Source organism: Triturus cristatus, chromosome 1_2 (genome assembly GCF_964204655.1).
Source record: "Triturus cristatus chromosome 1_2, aTriCri1.1, whole genome shotgun sequence".
In the NCBI taxonomy this organism is placed as follows: Eukaryota; Metazoa; Chordata; class Amphibia; order Caudata; family Salamandridae; genus Triturus; species Triturus cristatus.
In genome coordinates, this window is record NC_140580.1 from 438,832,684 (window position 1) to 438,851,685 (window position 19,002).

Below are 19,002 nucleotides of genomic sequence, written 5' to 3' on the forward strand. Positions count from 1 at the left end.
CGGCCCTCCTTGTTAATCAGCATATGCCTATTACTGGCCAGGCACAGAGGGAAAGGGATGAAAGGAGTACCATTAGAACGATCGGCTGGCATCAGATCTATCCAGGGGAGACGAGTTGTGTCGGAGGCAGAGGCCGGATTACGGAAGGCAGGAGGAGGTATAGCAACAGGGGCAGCAGGGAGAGTGAGAGAAGGAACAGAGGGACTGAGAGGGAAAGAGCAGGAGCGCTGCACATGGGAGGACAGGCAGAGCAGGGATGAGCAGACAGGGGAGAGCTGGAAAAGTGGATTAGAAAGGGATAGGGGGCGTCCTGGGGCCGAGAGAGCAAGTAAGGACAAGAAAAAAGCAAGCAAAGACGGGAGGACGTGCGGAGGCGGGAGAGTAAATCGAAGAAGACAAACCAGGGAACTGTAAGGGCAGGTTTTTCAAGTAAGGAGAGGGAGAGCAAAAAAGTACAGCAGCGGGGTAGAAAGCAGGGACATGCACGCGGCGACAGTGAAGCAAGCAGGGCAGAGGGGGAAGAGAAATCAAGAAGGGACAGAGAAGGGTCGTCGAAAGCAAGCACAGACATAGCAAGGAATCGGGAACAGGTCAAGGAATCAGGGGAAAGCACAGAAAGCAAGCAGGGACAGAGGATCATCAGAGAAATGCAGGCACGGAAAGAAAGCATTAACAGGAGAAGCAAGCAAAAAGGAAGCTCAGAGAAAGCAGGCAGAGAAAGGGTAAGAAATCTGGGACAGAGGGTGTAAGCAGGGACAGCGGACAAGGGAAAAAACAGGCAGAGGGGGGTCAGAGAAAAACAAGCATTGGCGGTGCGGCAGTAAAAGTAACGCCGCGCGGCCGTAAAAGCGAAAGTCATCGCGATTGCGATCACTCTGAAAGCAAAAGTGATCGCGATGATGCGCTAAAGCAGCGGGGGAGGGGCATGGTGCTGAAGGCTGGCGCAGGAAAGGCAGATGGCTGGGCGAGAAGGGAGGGGGGAATGCGGGGAGCAGCTGTGCGCGTGCACGCAATGGTGCACTGTAGCTTGTAGCAAGCACAAAAATGTGGGTAGCACTTTCAAAACCCACCTACTAAATGTCTCGCCAGACCAGCGCATTCGCTGGGTCAGGCGAGACCTAAAAATGGCACGATAACATGCAACAGGACTACAACCCCAACCAAAGTCAAGGAAGGGGAACCAGTCGGGGACACAGGGAATGACAAAACTCCAAGACATCCCCATCACAGAGTGTGACAACCCCTATCAGGAACAAGGGCAGAGGCACAGCCAAAAGACCCCAACCTCAATCATCGCAAAGAGCCAGAAGTATCAACAAACCTATCCTCCCATGCGACAACGGGGAGGAAAAAGGGGACAGCCCAACAGAAAGAGGGAAAGAATGTACTCATATAAGACACAGCCACCCACAGGGAAGCGAGTGCAAAAGACCAAATCACAAGCCCTCGCAGAATGGGGAGGAAGGGCGGGCCGTGAAGGAATCTGCAGCTAGAATCGTCTACCAGATACGTCATTACCGACGGTAAGTAACTCGTACATCTGATAGAGACTACTAGCCGCAGATTCCTGCACGTAGAATAGATACCCTAGCCATACCCAAGGGGAAGGAGGGTCTGTGAGAGGACCCCACCCACCTGGGCAGAACAGAGGACCCCCGGGGGCCGAGTCCAAAAACTGGATGAGGAGCCCCGTCCCCCAGGCAAAGGGAAACCCCTGCAAGCAGGAGGCCACCAACCCCCAGGAGGAGGAGGGGGGGTTCGAGAAATGAAGAAGAAGAAGATAGCCTGTCCTCACTCAGCAGAGAAAACAAGGCAAAGCGCAAAGAGGCCAAACACCCCACGCCTGCGTGAGGCAACAAAACCTCCGCCCAAGGCCAAGGCAAGGAAAGGAGCACTGAAGGAGAAGAGCAACCTAGAGACTCCAAGGAGAAGAGGCAGAGCAAAGGCAATCCCAGACAGGATGGAATCCCAGACAGGATGGCGCCGGCAGCAAGAAGCAGGCGGGAGCCGAAAAGGGGAACACAAGAGCACCCAGGAAGAATCGTCCAATGCCCTGCAGTGACAAACTGCGCCCGCAAGAGGGTCCAGAAGTCAGGGACCATCCCCCCCACAGGGAGAAGAGGTAGAACCGAGTGCAAGGCCCACTGAAAGCAGCGGAGAAGGCAGGATGACAGTCTCACGAAGCCCCAAGAAGGCACAATGGTTCAGAAAGAACAAGAGGGCGGCACTGGCAAGCTCAGCCAGACGCCAGGGACACCACAGAACGAACACTCCAAGCAAAAAGGCGAAGAAGAAGGTTTCATCCGCAACATACCATAACGCCACGAATAGCAGAAGCCCGCAGGCGACCACAACTCCCCAGCACATACCAGGGCTATATAACAGCCAACCCTGCCCCACATAGGGCATGTCATAACCCAAAACATCGGAACCTCTTAGGAGGAAACTTCCGCAGAAGAGGACCACAAAAAAGACCTGCGGCAAAAAACCCGGCAGGAGGCCTATCAAGTAGCCAGAGGGGAAACGCAGAAGGCCCAATCTCAGGCCCAGCATGGTGTGAAAAACCCAAAGAAAAAAAACAAAGTCAAAAAGCGCTGGCCAGCAGCCAACAGAACCACAAACTCAGCCAGACAACCGGGGCGACCCGCCCCAACGGAAGAACAGCTTCAAGAACCAGATCAACACGCAGTTCACTGAGGAGGAGAAGAAGGAGAGGGAGGAGGAGGTGGAGGACGAAGCCCAGCCAAGAACCTCTGCATGGCTGAGTCCGCAGGGGCATGGAACAAAAGAGCACCATCGAAGGGAAGGTCCACCAGCCGTTCTCGAACATTCTCCGGGAACACACTGTCCCGAAGCCAGGCATGGAAACGAAGGGCAACCGAAGACGCCATGGCACGGCCCAGCACCTCTGAGATGTCCAGAACGGAGCGAAGGATAAACGCCGCCAGCTCCCAACCATCCAAGACATGGTGTCTCAAATCCACACAGGCACCCTCCTGAGAAGCGGCAGACATAAGGGACTCCGCCGAGTCCCACAAGCAAGAAGTGGCCCTAGCCAAAACACACAGTGTGTTAAGGGCCCGCAGAGCCGCACTGGTTGAGGCAAACATATTGCGCCCCCAGGAGTCCAGCCAGCGGGCCTCCCGTGATGGGGGAGACAACAGCAGCAGCAAAGCACGAAAGGCAGACAGCAAAAGGTGGCCTCTGGTCGAAGGGTGAAGAGAAAGGCACACCGGATCACGCGGTGCCAGATGGTGGCAGTGCAGAAGGTGCTGGGGCACCGGGTCCCCCGTAGCGGGACGGCCCCAAGTCCCCAAGAGAGAAGAGTGGAGTGAACCCTCAAAGGGAAGCAACAGCTCCCTAGCACCAGAGCCCTGATGGAGAACCCCTAGAAGATGATCTGCGGGGAAATGGGTAGCTGGATCACCCATGCGAAAAATTCCCACAGCCGTGGAAACAGTGCGGGCGAAAGCCACACCCGCCTCCGTAGGGCCCCGCAGAGGGGAAAGCAGCTCCTAGTTAGGTAATGGTTGCAAGCTAAGGCGGCCATCCCCCAAGCAAACCGGGGGAAGGAAGGGCCAAGGCCGAAATGATGTAAGAGGGACGGAAGATGGGGGACTTGCGGCTCCTCCGGCGAAGACCACATTCGTGGAGACGGCAAGGAGCCGCCTTTAGACGACGTCGGGGAAAAAGCCACGACACGGCGGCCCGTCTCCGGCGAGGATGAGACCAGCAACCTCCGAACCTCTGGAGAAGAGGAGGCGTCCGAAGAAGAGTCAACGACCCGACGTCGGCCCGGCGCCAAAGAGTCCGCAACCTGAGGCAGGACACCGTCGCCGACCGGCACCGGAGGAGACGCCGGGGCGACCTCCGACACAGCACACACAGTGCAGGAGACCGGAGCTGGACCGGAGCCGGGACGGCGCCGACCGGACCTCCGACGAGGCAGCCGCCTGCGCGGCGGGACGAGAAGGGCCCGGGGAGGGACGAGGAGACCCCCGCCAGTCACGACTCATGACAGGGTGAGAGGGCCCTCCGCCGACCCCTGTGGCGCCGCCAGGGCCAGCAGCTGCCGGCGCCGTAGCTGCGTCACCTCGGCCTCGGACAAAGCCACCGCCTGTCCCGGGGCTTGGGCGAGAAGGGCCCTCCACTGACCCCTGCAGCGCCGCCAGGGCCAGCAGCCCGCCGGCGTCACCTCGGCCAAGGCTACTGCCCGTCCCGAGGACCGAGAGGGGCTCGGGGGTGCGACCCGAGCCCCGGTGACCTCCCGCGACAGCACAGGGACTCCCGCGGGAGTTTGCAGCGAAGCAGAGGCGCCGTGGTCCGAAGGAGGGACCCCCGAAGGGCCGCACCCCAACGGCACCACATCCTCTGAGCCTGGGTCCGAACCGGTCGGTGCCGGGGCCGGAGCCGCCGGCGACGCCGTGGAGGGCCACGCACACTGCAAGGGATCCAGTGACATCCCAGGAGGGGAAGGTGGAGGAGGAGATACCAGCGAGGCCTGCAAAGCCGCCGCATATGTCTCCATCTGGGCTCTGGTCGCCCCCATGCCGGGAAACGGCGGATAAGGGGACGACACGTGGGGCCGCACCACCCGCAGAGAGCCCACGCCCCCGACAGGCCAGAACCCGACCCTCAGGGACAAACTGCGACACTTACTAAGAGGTGAGCGGCGCACTTGTGACCTGGGAGAAGATCGATGCCGGCGAGGGAAGCCACGGGTCCGAGAACCCACCTCAGGGGCCGGGCGAGATGACGACGCCGACCTGGACACACGAGCCGAAAGAAGTTTCATCCGGCGCTCACGCCGGGACTTCGGCTTCATCTGCTGGCACACCTCACAATCAGTGGAGTCGTGGTGCTCCCCCAAACACCACATACAGATGGGGTGAAGATCCGTCGCCGACATGAGGCGGCCACACGACGAACAAGTTTTAAAGCCCGAAGGCATTCACACACTGTTGCCACACATGCAGCAATAGCATAAGGGAAAGGCCTAAACAGGCCCAGAGCACAAACAGGATCCGCGTTGCACGCGGAAAAGGAAAAAACTGACGTAGGCGCACCGGGGTGGGACTTATGTGACCTCGCTGATGTCACGCGCATATACGACGCCTGGGCAGAGTCGCATGATGCCGTCCCCCCGGCGCGCAAGGATGCTGGGTAAAAAGTTTTCCAGATCCAGTCTCACGCCTGGGGATAATTCTACGTGAAGGAATCTGCGGCTAGCAGTCTCAATCAGATAGTACATTTGATAGCCTACAGGGATTGGAGTATTAGTTCCTGAACTTACAGAACAAATGCATGGTCCTGAAGTGCAGGCAATAAGTCCACAAATTATTAATGCAATCATTAATAGTGTCCACAAAGCAATATGAGATTCTGTTTTGGATTGATTGCAAGCGGCCTGCCTTCACACATCGCCTCAAACATAAATATAAGGCTGCTAACTTACAATTACAATGTAAAAGTGCTGTGTTATTCAACCATGATGCTCCCCTAGGTCTGTTGTTAAAAACTGAGCTCCAAGCTGCTTAGACTTCATTTGACAGGGTAAGAAAGAAAGGATTAGTAGATGCCAGTGCATGCTGAAGCCACGCCACGGCAGACTAGGAACCCTCAACCTATTTATTATTACACTGCTCATTTGTGCTTCTTGGTGCATTAGACCAGGGGAGAAACAGAAAAGAGATTGTGTATAATGGATCAAACATTGAGTGGGGTTGGTTTTGGCGGCAAAAGCTCAGAGGGAGAAAGTTCAAATTTCACGCTCAGGGAAGTCCTCTCGTCGATCGGTTTTTGGGCCCTTCGATTGGCCATGATTTCTACGTTTGGACTCTGGATCTTTTTGGAGCTCAAAATCCTTCAGTGGGACCAGGTTGCGGGCTGTATCTGAAGATGAGCTCCACAGGGCCAGATACCTGCTTGCCAATGGCCCGCTGAAACTGATTTGCTGCTGCGGAGAGGCTTTAAATAGGAGAAGCCTGTTTCTTTAGGGCAGATTTGCTCAGATGGTGGTTCCGGTCCTCTGGAGGTCTGCAAGTCCCAAAATGTCAGAGTTGTTAATGGAAATCCAGTTAGACACAGCCAAGGGTCTCAGGACCTCAGGGACAGCACTTGAGGATCTAGACGTGCTCCACTAGAGGCCACCATCAGGGTCCACTTACTACTGGTCCGTTCAGGGAAAAGACCACTCGCAGCTTGCTGTGTTCCAGTAGCCACACAAGAGGTCAGCCAACTGACCATTGGAGTACTTTTCTTTGTTGAAAGCAGGTCCATCCCTTCAGGTCTCCTCACAGGTCTCCAACAGCAGGTACAGTCCTTGTGTTCTTCCACTGTCCAGCGTGTGCTCTGAGGACTGCGCCTTAGGGAGCTACATTTATGGCTGGCACCAGTTAATGACTGAAGGGGATTCCAGGCTCCTTCCCAATAAATGTGGTAAAAGTATCCAGGGGCAACCCTACCCACTTTTGCTTAATCCCACAGTGCACCTTACCCCCAAAATTGGTGAACCCTTCCTCCCTTGTGCAGAGCCTGTGTGACCTCCCAGAGGTGTGGCCAATGATATTATCAATCCACTCCTCTCTGGTCGCTCACAACTGGTTCTGGTGCTAGCCTGGATGGGTGAGCTAAGGGTTGAATTGTCAAGGTCTCATCGTTATATTTACTTGTGAAAGGGAAGACCCCTTCACAATCTGTTGAAGGTCCTAGGCCCACTGTCACTGCTCATCCTGCAAGGGGAAGAAAAGCCCCTCCCTAAACCCAGGCCATTGTTCCTGCTCTGGGAGATGTTTCTACACCTCATTAAGGTCAAGCACTGGCTAGCAGCTGCAAGAGAGCTAATGCAAATTATCTTCCTGAAGCTTAAAGCAGGGAAATGTGACAGTTACTTTTCTTACATTTTTAATCAAAACCCCAATTTCCCCATTGAATTGGGTGTCTAATAAATATTAAAAATAGTGGTTGAACATTTGGTTTCAAACCAGAGAAAAAACAATTAATATTTTAATCTGTACTCTAGTTTTCCTAATAAAACGGCCAGAGCCTCCCACAGTGAGAATAGCATTAAAGGCTTTGTCACTATAAGGACATGCTAACATTGCATTCCTACATGTCTCATTTTTGAACCATGCACCCTACCTTGTGGGCTACAAAGCCTACATATGGGTGACTAATATTTAAACGGGAAAGTTTTCTGTGGTAAAAAGGGTTATTTTGACAGGTCTGACTGCAAGTTTACACTGTAGCAGTCCGACTACACTGGTTGGCCTGCAAACATGTTTTCTCTGTCACACTATGGGGTGACATAATAAGTGCTGCAGTACACAGATGGCATTCAACTTTTAATGCTATGGCTGTATTTCTGCAACATATACTCTGGCTTCATATGAACGTTAAATATGGCAACTAGGAGTTCATCAATGTTACCACATACAGGGGCAGACCACCCGTGCTAGGGCCTATTAACAGGGTCTTAGTGCACACAATCAAAACAAGCATTGGCATAGCCAATAGGTCTCGCCTTTGGGACCTTGTAAGTGTTTAGCCATGCAACAGTTGCATAACTAAATACTTATAAGGTCCCAAAAGCGAGACCTATTGGCTATGCAAAGCGGCCGTGAAAGTGATAGCAATGATCGCGATCAAATATCAAAGCGGCCGTGAAAGTAATCGCGGTAAAGCACGGCGCGCGCGCCCGCGCACATGCACTGTAGCTCTAGGCTGGCCTGGTAGCACTTTTTGGAGCCCTCTCAAAGTCTCAAGTCTCGCCAGACCAGCGCATGCGCTGGGTCAGGCGAGACCTAAAAACAGCAACATCAGTCCAGATAAAACGGGGGTGATCATGCCAAAAAGGGGGCTTTGTCATGCACATCCAACATCAAATGAGGAAGCTTGTCCCCTTTAGATGTTAAGGGTGCACTACAGATATATGTTCGAAGAACAAAATCATGCAGTTTGTGCATATCACATCTAGTCACCTTTGGCCCAAATAGTAAAGGCATGAAACGATCAACACCTATCATTAGCCGTTGGGGTAAATTTGCTATTTTGTATGCTTAAAATACCAAGAAGTTAGAAGTAGCGTCCAGAATTCACGGTTCTTCCACCAGACTAATAGCAACCTCATGGGCGGAAGCTAGAAGAATTTCATAAATGAAATGCTGTAGAGGGTTCTCACCACATAGGTTTGCAATTCACTATTTTGTACGAGTACACTATCATGATTTTAACCAATTACCGAAAGGTGTGTTATCTAGTGCTTGGATTTAATTCACGTTAGTTTTTTCTTTGCATTGCGGTTTTATTTCTTTTGTCTTGTTCCTCTGCAACTCAATTATTGTGACAGTATTTCTTTTATTGATTCCATATATATGTAAATGTATGTATTTACAACATTTTGTAGAGTGTTTTATAAACAAAGATATTTTTTGGGTGCATTTGTTTTTATATCACATTTTTATTTATTTATTATAAATCTCCATACGGTAAGTACTGTGATGAGGAAGACTAAACATAGAGGTAATGACCTAATTACTCATGCAATTTCTCTTCTCTACCTACACATGAGCAGCCATGGAATACACAGTAACAGAGACTCTGTACTGTGTGAATCTAAAGTTTCAAACGGGGGGGGGGGGGGGGGGGGTGAGGGGGAGGAAGTATTTCAGAATACACAAAGAGAAAGGACAGATAAATAGACTTTCGCTAGTCTAAAGTGAAACTAAAATGTTGGTCAATTCAGATGCTATGACTGTCTGGGGAGTATGAATACTGATACAGTAGGGACTGACGAGGAAGACATGTACCAGTAAGTAAACGGGTCAAACATCTGACGCTGTGGTGAGGATGGGGAGGGGGATTGGAGGTTTGTTTGGGACATTTGAGAGACAGGTTCAATGAGGCTTAATGCACAGATGCTGGTTAGCATTAACAAATGATCAATGCCCTTTCCCTTATTATACATCCTAACAGTCATAATTCCGCACGCTCATAACTGAGGCCAAGGAAAATAACAATGGTTAACACCTTCAGCAGAGGGTGCAGACCACTGTTAAGATCCCTAGCAACAGGTAATAATTAATAAATGACATACAAGGCATGTGAAAATGTTGTCAAGTCATGATTTAAGAACGTATGACTGGCGAGTGAATGATAAGGCTATGTTGGGCAGTTTTAACATTGTGCTCAAATCCACCACAGTTTGAGTAAAACAACATTTGAGAAAGTCCCAGATTTGGGCATACTACAAAAATTCCTGCAGTCAGACACCTGGACGGAAGATGTGGCCAGACAACAGAGTACTCATGTGATGATGGAAATGCTGGAATCAACACTGCATATGCATTCAATTTCACATTTCCCATATACACTAATCGTATTCACCATTATTGGTTGACTATCTAATTTGGTGAGGACCAACACTGATTTGCATGTGCCACTGTCTGTAATGGCTGAGCAAGCAAACATTACGTAATAAAATGCTGTACAGCATAATGAATAGTGTTTAATATTAATACAAGCATTTTAATCTCTCACTTTTTTGTCCTGGCACCCTGCCTAAATGTGGGCCCCATAGCTCACTGTCCGTAAGGATTCGACACTAAGCCCAATGATGGAGCCTGCCAGGGTTAGAGCTTTTCTAGGGTTGCTTGGGTTCCTTTTGCCTTGGGATTTGGCTCAGCCTTTTGGCTGACCTGTCCCTTTATGGGGACAGAGGCAAGACTGAGTTACATTTGATGGGTCACTCACTGTCTGTAAGGCTCAAGGAGAATAAACAATTACATGGAATATTGCCAACAGCGGTTCCCGGTGACTTACACGAATTTGAACATTTCCAGGCATCAATTTTTGATTCTCCCAGACAACAGGCATCACTGTCCAATAGTGACTTATTAAGAGAAAGAGCATGAGGACAGGAGCGAACCCCATAAAAGACGGGAGTATATGAGCAAAGGACATATGACAGATGCTTATACGGGTAGTTTGCGCTTTTATATTGTTTGTAGCGATCTGGGCAACCGTATGGTGCCATTGACCCTCCCCATTATAAAATGAATTAAAAGTCTTCGCCAACTTTAAAAACAAGAGGCAGGTCTGAGAGCTAGGAAATTCCCAAAAAGTCAACTCAGCGTCCCTATTTGACCTTAAATATTAAAGTGACAAGCTATTTGACTAAAACGGATATGTAATATGATTTTTTAAGCCGTTAAGAAATGCTTTGAGCGTTTAGCAGTAAAGTATTGTTTATGCAGTGCAGACAGAATGAAAAAAATGTTAAGTGGCGTGGGGGTGCTGGATAGTTACTGGCCGTACAATAATACGTACTGTGCTTTTCAAATCAAATGTGACAACCAGCAAGCTATTACGGAGCTTTCACATATACACACGAAACTAATTTCATTGTTTAAGATGGAAACTCTATGGTTTATAATATTTGGATATAAATCAATTTCTGAGCTAGGACCCCTGTTTTCGGTCAGGGCTCTTCGCAAAAGACAGTATCAAAGATTTTATCAAACAAGCACACGTACAATTACATATGCAATGAGTAAGAGACTGTTAGGTGGAGAGTGATGAAATATTTTTGGACAACATCAGACAGCAGCGCTGCTTCCCGTAAGGGGTTAATTCCTCGGATGACCTTGGCAAACAGACTGAACATTCCCAAATGAAACTGAACCAAGGCATTTCCTTCTCTGCACGTGTATTCGTTAGTGTAAGACCAGATGATCCTGGTTTTAAAGGATGCACAGTGTAATAGTGAATGAGTGGGAAAGAACCTCACTCTGGTATGCTTACCAGGAAATTTAACAGCTTGGCAGTAGATGACCAGATCCGAAAGCTCTGGAGCGATCTGCCTCGTTTCTTTTTTGTTTTGTGGAAGGTAAAATTCTTCATCGAGCTCCATGTCATACACCTGTGGATACAATCATCTACTTTAGATATATTAACAGCTTTAGTCCGCTCTCCTCAACGTCCACATGCTAAAGGTACATTCCTATGAGAGACACCAAACCCCATTTGAAGTGGCGTACAGTTTGACGACGATACTGCTGGCTCACCAATAAGCATCAACACATTGCATCTCCGTATAGCTGTATCTTAAACTATGTAAAACAATGAAGTGAGAGGAACGAATGTAAAGATAATACAGCATCATTTTTATATTTCACTAAAAAGGATTTACTCATAGGCATCCAAGTAAAATTAAATTTTAGTGACCAATTATAAGAAATTAACTGTAGAGACCAAAGGTATCCAGGTCCTCGGCTCTGTCGCTGCTGGGTAGACAGCTCAGTGAGTCAAGCAGTTCCTGCTGATGTGCATGCGTGAGCTGCACACCACAGATCTGAATCTCCGCAGGGCCGCATCGCTCACTCATTTTTCAGAGACCGATAATGGGGGCCTTTAAATTGTTTCAAGTGAGACCTGCTATTTACAGCTCTACAAAAACAGCAATGGCAGCCCTACTATTGGGTGCCGGCCAACGAAAGATCCACAGTCGGCGGCATTATCCATGTGTGCAGCAGGGAAGAATGTTTAGAATCCTAATCCCTGGGGAGCTGCCTCAACATGACAGTGTCCCTCTCTGTTAAATTAATGATGTCCAGCTCACCACCAAGAACAGCCCAAGGGTAGGGATATTCATCACTCGGTCCTTGATCAAAGTCGAGCCACAGCGGCTGCAATTTAAACTTGGTCCATTATTTTATCCAGAACATGTACTTTCTTTGAATGGATCACATAGAACTCTTTCTGTTCTTTGGTAGAAGATTGATAAAGCTGGTGTACAGACGTGCATACTTCATCGAGAGGTCATCTGGCGTTGTCTAAAGACATGCTGTGTTGGGATGCTAGCCTGGCGTTATCTCTTAGGGCATTCATATTATTTCATACTACCTTTATGACTAACTCCACAGGATTTATTAGTATTCTTGTTAAGGTTTTATTTATTTATTTTTAAAGAGACATTTCCAGTACTGGTTCCGTCATCTTGCTTAATAGGATCCATGGGAACCATGTCCCTCAAATGGTGTAGTAGACATGGCACAAACATGTTTGTGTTGCTTATTTTTGTGTTCATTATGTTTCCTTTCCTAAAGTATGATTGTTTCGCCCTTCCTACTTATTTCTTCATGCATGTGTGGTGTTTCCTGAAAATGAATGTTGTCAAACACTGATTTTGTTAATGGATTTATTGTGATAATATAAAACTAATATGAATGTAGATGAAACAAGTTTAATTTAATGTATAGAAGCAAATTTATTAACTCATTTTAGTTAGGCTAAATTTTGATGAAAACTAAATTTTGCGTTAGCATAAATGCAGTTCTCATGCCACATGAAATTTCACTAATTTTTCCTTTCCCCTCCCATCTCGTCCCCATGAGCATTTTGAGACTTACAGGCTTCACAGAATGAATATTAAATGATGTAATCGTTTTTTCTGAATGTGCATGTACTGAAATGAACTCGGTTCGAGTTACTAATGTTGTAGATTCTCAAGGACTTTTCTCCGTAGTTCTGTTGCTGGCATCAACACTCTTCCACTGATGTATGGCCTATTGTTTAGAAATGCTGCATATTAACTGAACGTCCTACATGACAACGTGATGTAGAAACTGCATGACACTTACTTAAAAATGGGATAGTGTTGTAGGTGTTATGTGGTGCAAAGCTATGACTTATCCAATATTGGTTACTTTTGATCATGTCACAATTAAACTGCAGTTTTCTCCCTTTTTGTATGCAATAATTGTGTATAAGAACCCCTTGTTTGGGGCATGAGCCAGAAGACTTACCTTTTTTTTTTACTAGAGACTATCAGATGTTTGAAAGACTTTTCCTTTTCTACTGGATATGTTTTTTAATGATTCTTACAGAGAATTTTAAAATTTCCCTCTAGGGATGCTGCTCGATTTCTTATTATTTTGCTCTGCATTTGGGACTCTATATTTCTATGTAATTTGCATTTGAGCCTTCACGGCATACTTTTATTCTGAACCTCTTGATTTTTCAGATTTTCTTAATAAAACTCTTTAATTTTTTACCTGATCTAGAACTCGAGTTATTGAGTGGTCTAAGTTACTTTTTTTGCTACTCTGCTAAACTAATATTGGGTCTGGGGATGGGGATGGTACCTTATTACACAAAATCAACCACCAAGATGTGGATCCGCCAGAGGTAACTTTTGTGTGTTTTGAATTTTGAGTGTTCAGAATTTTGGAGTATGGGGTTCCACTTCCATAAACACCTTCTGCTGTGCAGTATTATCTGTGATGAAGATAATCTGAAGGCACTATTGCTTGGAAGATGCCTTCCTTAAGAACATTGGCAATCGTCCATGATAAAAGGGTAGTGATAGAATATTGCCCAATTGCTGTAGCAGTCGTGGGAATACTTGAGATAATCCAGAAAATTATTGCTTCCTATAAAGCCTGAGATACTTCATCCGCTTGTCTAAACCATTATGATGTAAATGGAAAGCCCATGAAGGCTTATTCAGGAGGTCAGTTAAGGAAGAGAGAGAGAGCTTTATTGCTTGAACTGGTCTTCTCTGTTGCTCTTGTGCATTGTAATAAACTACCTTTTCCTCCTTAATATGTGGCTTTGCATCTTCATACTGAAAAAAAGTGTCTTCTATGACCAGTCAGGGAGCCAGCTTCCTGAGGTCTACGTTTTTCTTCTTACAATTCTCACCATCTCGAGCTTGAAGATATCATTCAAGTCTCTTAGGAGCGAGAGTGTGGCAGGATAGGTCAAAACAATGCCCCTAACCATCATGATGCTGCTTGGCTTTGCCATCTGCATTTGCCTCCTGAGTTTAAGTACTTCCACAGGGGCTCTTTATGACTGTTCCCTATGTCACCTACAATCAAAACCACGTCACCGTCAGGTTAGTTTCCTTTTCTGCTGTCCTTCTTGCCTGCCATTCCAGTGCTGTGTTCTTTCATTCTCATTGCACCCAAAAGTATGTTATTTGAAGCGTCCATCTTGTGCTGGATGGTGATTCCATGGTGTCTTGACATTCAGAGATCAATAAGCTGGGCGTTACTGTTGATCAGGTTGCCAGCATGTTTCAGTACTTACGCCTGGACGCTCTAACAACCAAGCTTTCACTAATTCATGATGTCTTGCACTCTATGCAACCTGCCACCATCATGGCAATACTGCTGGCTGCCAAACATGTATTGGCTCCCTTCGCAAATCAACGGCCCAATAAACACGTTTGCTCTTTTTCTGTCGTGGAACTACAAGTGGAGACGTTGATTGACAGCTCAGCGAGTGGAAGCATAAAAGGAACAAATTAGCAGTCTACATTCTGGTTGTTTTGGCACTTGCTCTCTCGGAATAATTTGCATCTGTGCATTGTGCTAAGAGAATTCTTTGACTTCACTATGTTTGTCGCTTGGAGAACATTTGGCCACTGGACGTCTGCCCTTTAAATTCTTGCTCTGCTATTTATTTTGCTTTCCACAAGTCCAAGTATTTAGCATTGAGAAAGTCAAGCTATCAATCCTCCTCTCATCATTTCAGAATCACCAGGAGAACACCCATAGGCTTTCAATATGTTTTTTGAAGTGATTGATCGGTTTGCATTTCGACCTGAAAGAAGGAAATGTTTGCTTGAACAATGTATTGGCTTTGAGAGTTATATGATTTTTAACATATTCTTGTACGAACACCACCCTTTCAGAAATTAGATGACTATCAAGAGGTAGCACACCGCCTGTAACAACAATGTGAGGTGAAGAACATTTTGGTAAGCAGACATTTTATTTTTATCGAGGGAATAACAAACCAACACCCTTATGCATCAAGCCAAAATCCAGTCGGTAAAATACCGATTCCTTATTAGCTCCCGGTATTAAGTAAAAAATACCCAATCCCAATGCATCAACCCAAAAGCAGAAATCGGTATTTAAGGAATCCTTAAATAGCGATTCTTTAAATAGGGATTCCTTAAATACCGATTCCTTAAATAGCGATTGCATTTAAGGAATCCCAAAGTGAGATTCCTTAAATGCAATGCATCAAAGTTAAAAAATTAGCGATTTCGCTATTAAGGGGAGCAAATTACCATGAAGATGAACTGCATGGTAATTTGCAAAAACTTTGAAAAATGCACTTTTGTGCATTTTTCAAAGTGTCATGTTGTGCACACACATGCCCTTAGAGCATGTGTGTGTGCAACATATGTGCACATATCATTTTCAGGGGTGCAACAGGGTGTCCTTTTGACACCCTTGAAAGTGCTCCAGCTATTAGCGATTCGGTAATACCGAATCGCTAATACAGAATGGCTTTACATTCATTCCTATGGGCCTCCAAGGCCATAGGAATGAATGGGTAGGTATTCCTTATTACCGATTCGGTATTACCGATTCGGTAATAAGGAATGTTAAGGAATCGCTATTTGAATAGCGATTCCTACATGCATAGCCTTTTGCTATTCCTTATTAGCGATTCCTTATTTTTCGCTAATAAGGAATCGCAAATGCTAATGTTGATGCATATGCCCCCAAATATTCTGAATTGCATGTAGTTTCATTAGGAGTGTTGGCCTCTTATTGTGAATTTGAAGGGCTCATGGAGTAGTTGATATGAAATCAACTTGTTGTTTGCTCTACAACAAGAAAATACAAGGGAAACTGCTTAACTGTAAAAACATAACTTTATTGTACACTATATAGCCAAAGACAATGTGGGAACGTCTCAGGAAGAAGCAAAGATTTTAAGGAAGCGGAGTAACTGAAGTTTGAGAATTCAAATCTGCTGAGCGCAATCATGAAAGTTTCAGTAGGATAGAAAGGACAAAATCAAAGAACGCTTTTCAAAACTAAGAAGGCAACTGTTTTAGACAAGGCTGCATTTAAGTTTTGTTCTGCCAGTAAAAGAATGTGTAGAAATTAAGGGAAGACAAGACATTGTGAACGGCTGTGCATTAGTTCCAGAAAGAAGACTAATGTCAACATATTCATGGAGGAGGAAAGTCTACGTGAAAGCGTACAGGATATAGGACCATAGGTACAAAACTTTTCTGCCATCTGAAAAGGGGCGATTAACAGAATCTGTCCATTTGCAACTGCAGAAAAGCAATTTTTAATGTACATATACTAAATTGCGATTCAGTAACTTGTTACCGATTCACAATTTAGTTTAGCGATTAGGTATTTGGAAAGGGCCTGTTTAGGGCGTCCCTTTCAAATACGGAATTGCAGTGGCATGTATGAATGTTTTGCGACCAAATTACAGTTACAAAACATTCATTTTTTACTGACACCTTGAAGGCGGAGGTAACCATTCACAAATGGGAAAAGGTCTCCACGGGACCACTTCCCCATTGAGAATGTTGAACTAAATATTTTTTAAGAGGAGGCAGTGGTCCCACTGACAAACACCTAAATTAAAAAAAACGAAATGTTTCATTTCCTTTTTTAAACACACCCTATGTTCCTTAAAGGAAAACGGGCTGCATTTACAAAAAAAGAAAAAAAAAAAGAAGAAAAAAAAAAGGATATTGCTTTATTTAATAGAAATCACAGACATGGTGGTCTGCTGACTCCAGCAAACCACCATTTTTGCGATGGCTATGATTCCAAATGGGTCTAAGAATCGCTCTTTAAGACTTGTAAGTTTCCTTATATCACGAATTGTAATTCATTAAGAATCGCAATTGGGATATCGCAATTCGAGATTTTTGTACATCGGACCCATGGTTCTAACTGTTAATAGTTTGAGTTGTGATGTTCATTTTTGTAGGATCCAGTCTCCGGGGTAATAGTAGGAAGGGTCCATACTCCTGGACTCTGGTGTATATATCACAAAAATCGCTGATATTCTTTAAAGAATTTATTTTAGAAAATTGGGCAAGCTGGCTATTAATAGAGGTATGAAAATAGATTTAATTGCCCGCCACGGAGTTCGGAGGTTGGGACACACACAACGCACTGGTCCTCACAAAGACAGTGTTTGTCTGGTTCTGTCAGGGTCAACCCATGCTATGAGAACTGATTCGGTACTTACCGCTTGGGTTATGCACGCCCACACTAACACACACTTTTTCGAGGGAAATGATATTCTACGGTTGGTGCACCAAGGAATATTAGGAACTGCCTAATTGTCCTACAATAAAGCACAAGCTGTGAATGTTCAATAAAAAATGAACCTTGATTCGGTGGGGGATGTGTGTGCGGAGAGCAACAGTGTGCTGAGGTAAGATGTGATGAGGAAAGATAAGCATTCAGGCGATACAAAAAATTAGAAATTTGAAGGTGCATTCATGGTTTAGGGAGGATGTTATTTCAAAACATGAGTGTTTCAAGGAGGGTTTGGGACAGTTGAAACGATATAAGTACCTAATCAAGTTGAAACATGGAGTATAACTGTCCGAGCACCAAGAGGAAAGAGTGCCATAACGAGTGTACCCATGGATTTAACAAAGGGTTTGGATAATCACTTGAGTGAAGTTGTAACGGAGGCTGCTGAGAGGATAGTATGACATTACAATGCATGCGTTTACAACGCATGCCTTTACCATGTGTATACCTTTACAATGTAAGGTAAATATATACAAGGTAAGTGAAATCCATATTATATATATATATACACACACACACGCATATATATATATACATATACACACAGTACTCATTTTTATTTTCATTGAGGAAACCCCACCATTTTCTTTTATTATTATAAACATAAATATTTTCTTTTTGGAGGCAACCTCCACAAACCCCCCTTTTTTGTAACCTTACCAGCCAATACCCTTACTCTCCCCTAACTCACATCCTTACCACCCTATACCCTTGCCCACCCATAAACACTAAAAACACCCTTACCATCCAATACCCTTGCCCACACCTAAATGATAAAAACATCCTTATCACCCTATAACCTTGCCCACCTCAATACTCTAAACCCCCCTTATTATACTATATCATTATCCATCCCCTAATCCCTAAAATTAGCCTTACCACCCTATAACCTTACACACCCCTAAATATTAAAAACATCCTTACCACCCCATACCCTCACCAACCCCCATAACCCTGAAAAACACCCCTACGGCCCTATACCCTTGCCCACCCCTAAAGCCTAAAAATACCCCTACCACCCTATACCCACCCCTAAACCCTAAAAACACCCTGATCACCCTATACCAATGCTCATCCCTACACCCTAAAAACACCCTTACCATGCCCTTGATCACCCAAACCCTATATATAGCCTTACCACCCAATTACCTTACCCACCCAATAACATTAAAAACACCCTTACCGCCCTATACCCTTTCCCACCCCTAAGGCCTAAAAACACCCTTAAAACCCTATACCCATACCCACCCCAAACCATAAAAACACCTTACCACCTTCTACCCTTACCCACCACTAAACTCTAAAAACACCCTATACCCTTATCCACCCCTAAACTCTAAAAACACCCTCACCACCCTTTAGCCTTACCCACCCGAAACACGAAAAGGAAAATGCTACTTACTCAGTAAGCATCTGGTGTACCATGTACTGCTGTAGATTTACATGCTTAACATAAGTCTGCCATCTAGTGTTGGGTTCAGAAGTCTTCAAGTTGTTTTTTTTTTAAAGTCTTTTGAGTCACGAGAAGTAGTGACGCCTCCTCTTGCTTTTAATGTGCATGATCCTAGACTCCATTGTTAGATTGTTTTCCCCTTGGCCAGTGAGTATGGAGTGCGAAGGGTGATGTATCCTAGTGAGCAGACCATGCAAAAATAGTGTAATGATTAATGTAGATAACAACAAACGTGTACGGGGAGGAGGGTGGACACATGTGAATCTACAGCGCAACATGCAACAAACAAATGCTTACTGGTTAAGTAACATTTTCGTTTAGCTTCAGCATAACATGTTTGGATGCATTTTACAATCCAGTGTGAAATGCTTACTTTAGTGATGGTACTTCATTTATGTGGTTTTTTAGAATGTGACAAATAAGCATTGTGTCTTTCTAAATGATGGA

General features: G+C 45.8%; 1 protein-coding gene across 7 annotated transcripts in view; it reads right to left on the reverse strand.

Moving 5' to 3' along the window:
• Positions 1-19,002, reverse strand: part of PLCE1 (phospholipase C epsilon 1) — a 932,976-nt gene that overhangs the window by 192,166 nt on the left and 721,808 nt on the right. For all 7 annotated transcript variants that reach the window (XM_085605968.1, XM_085605952.1, XM_085605960.1 and 4 more), the window contains one exon: positions 10,801-10,918. In XM_085605968.1, coding sequence (XP_085462094.1) covers positions 10,801-10,918 — 118 coding nt within the window. The remainder of the gene's footprint in view (positions 1-10,800; positions 10,919-19,002) is intronic.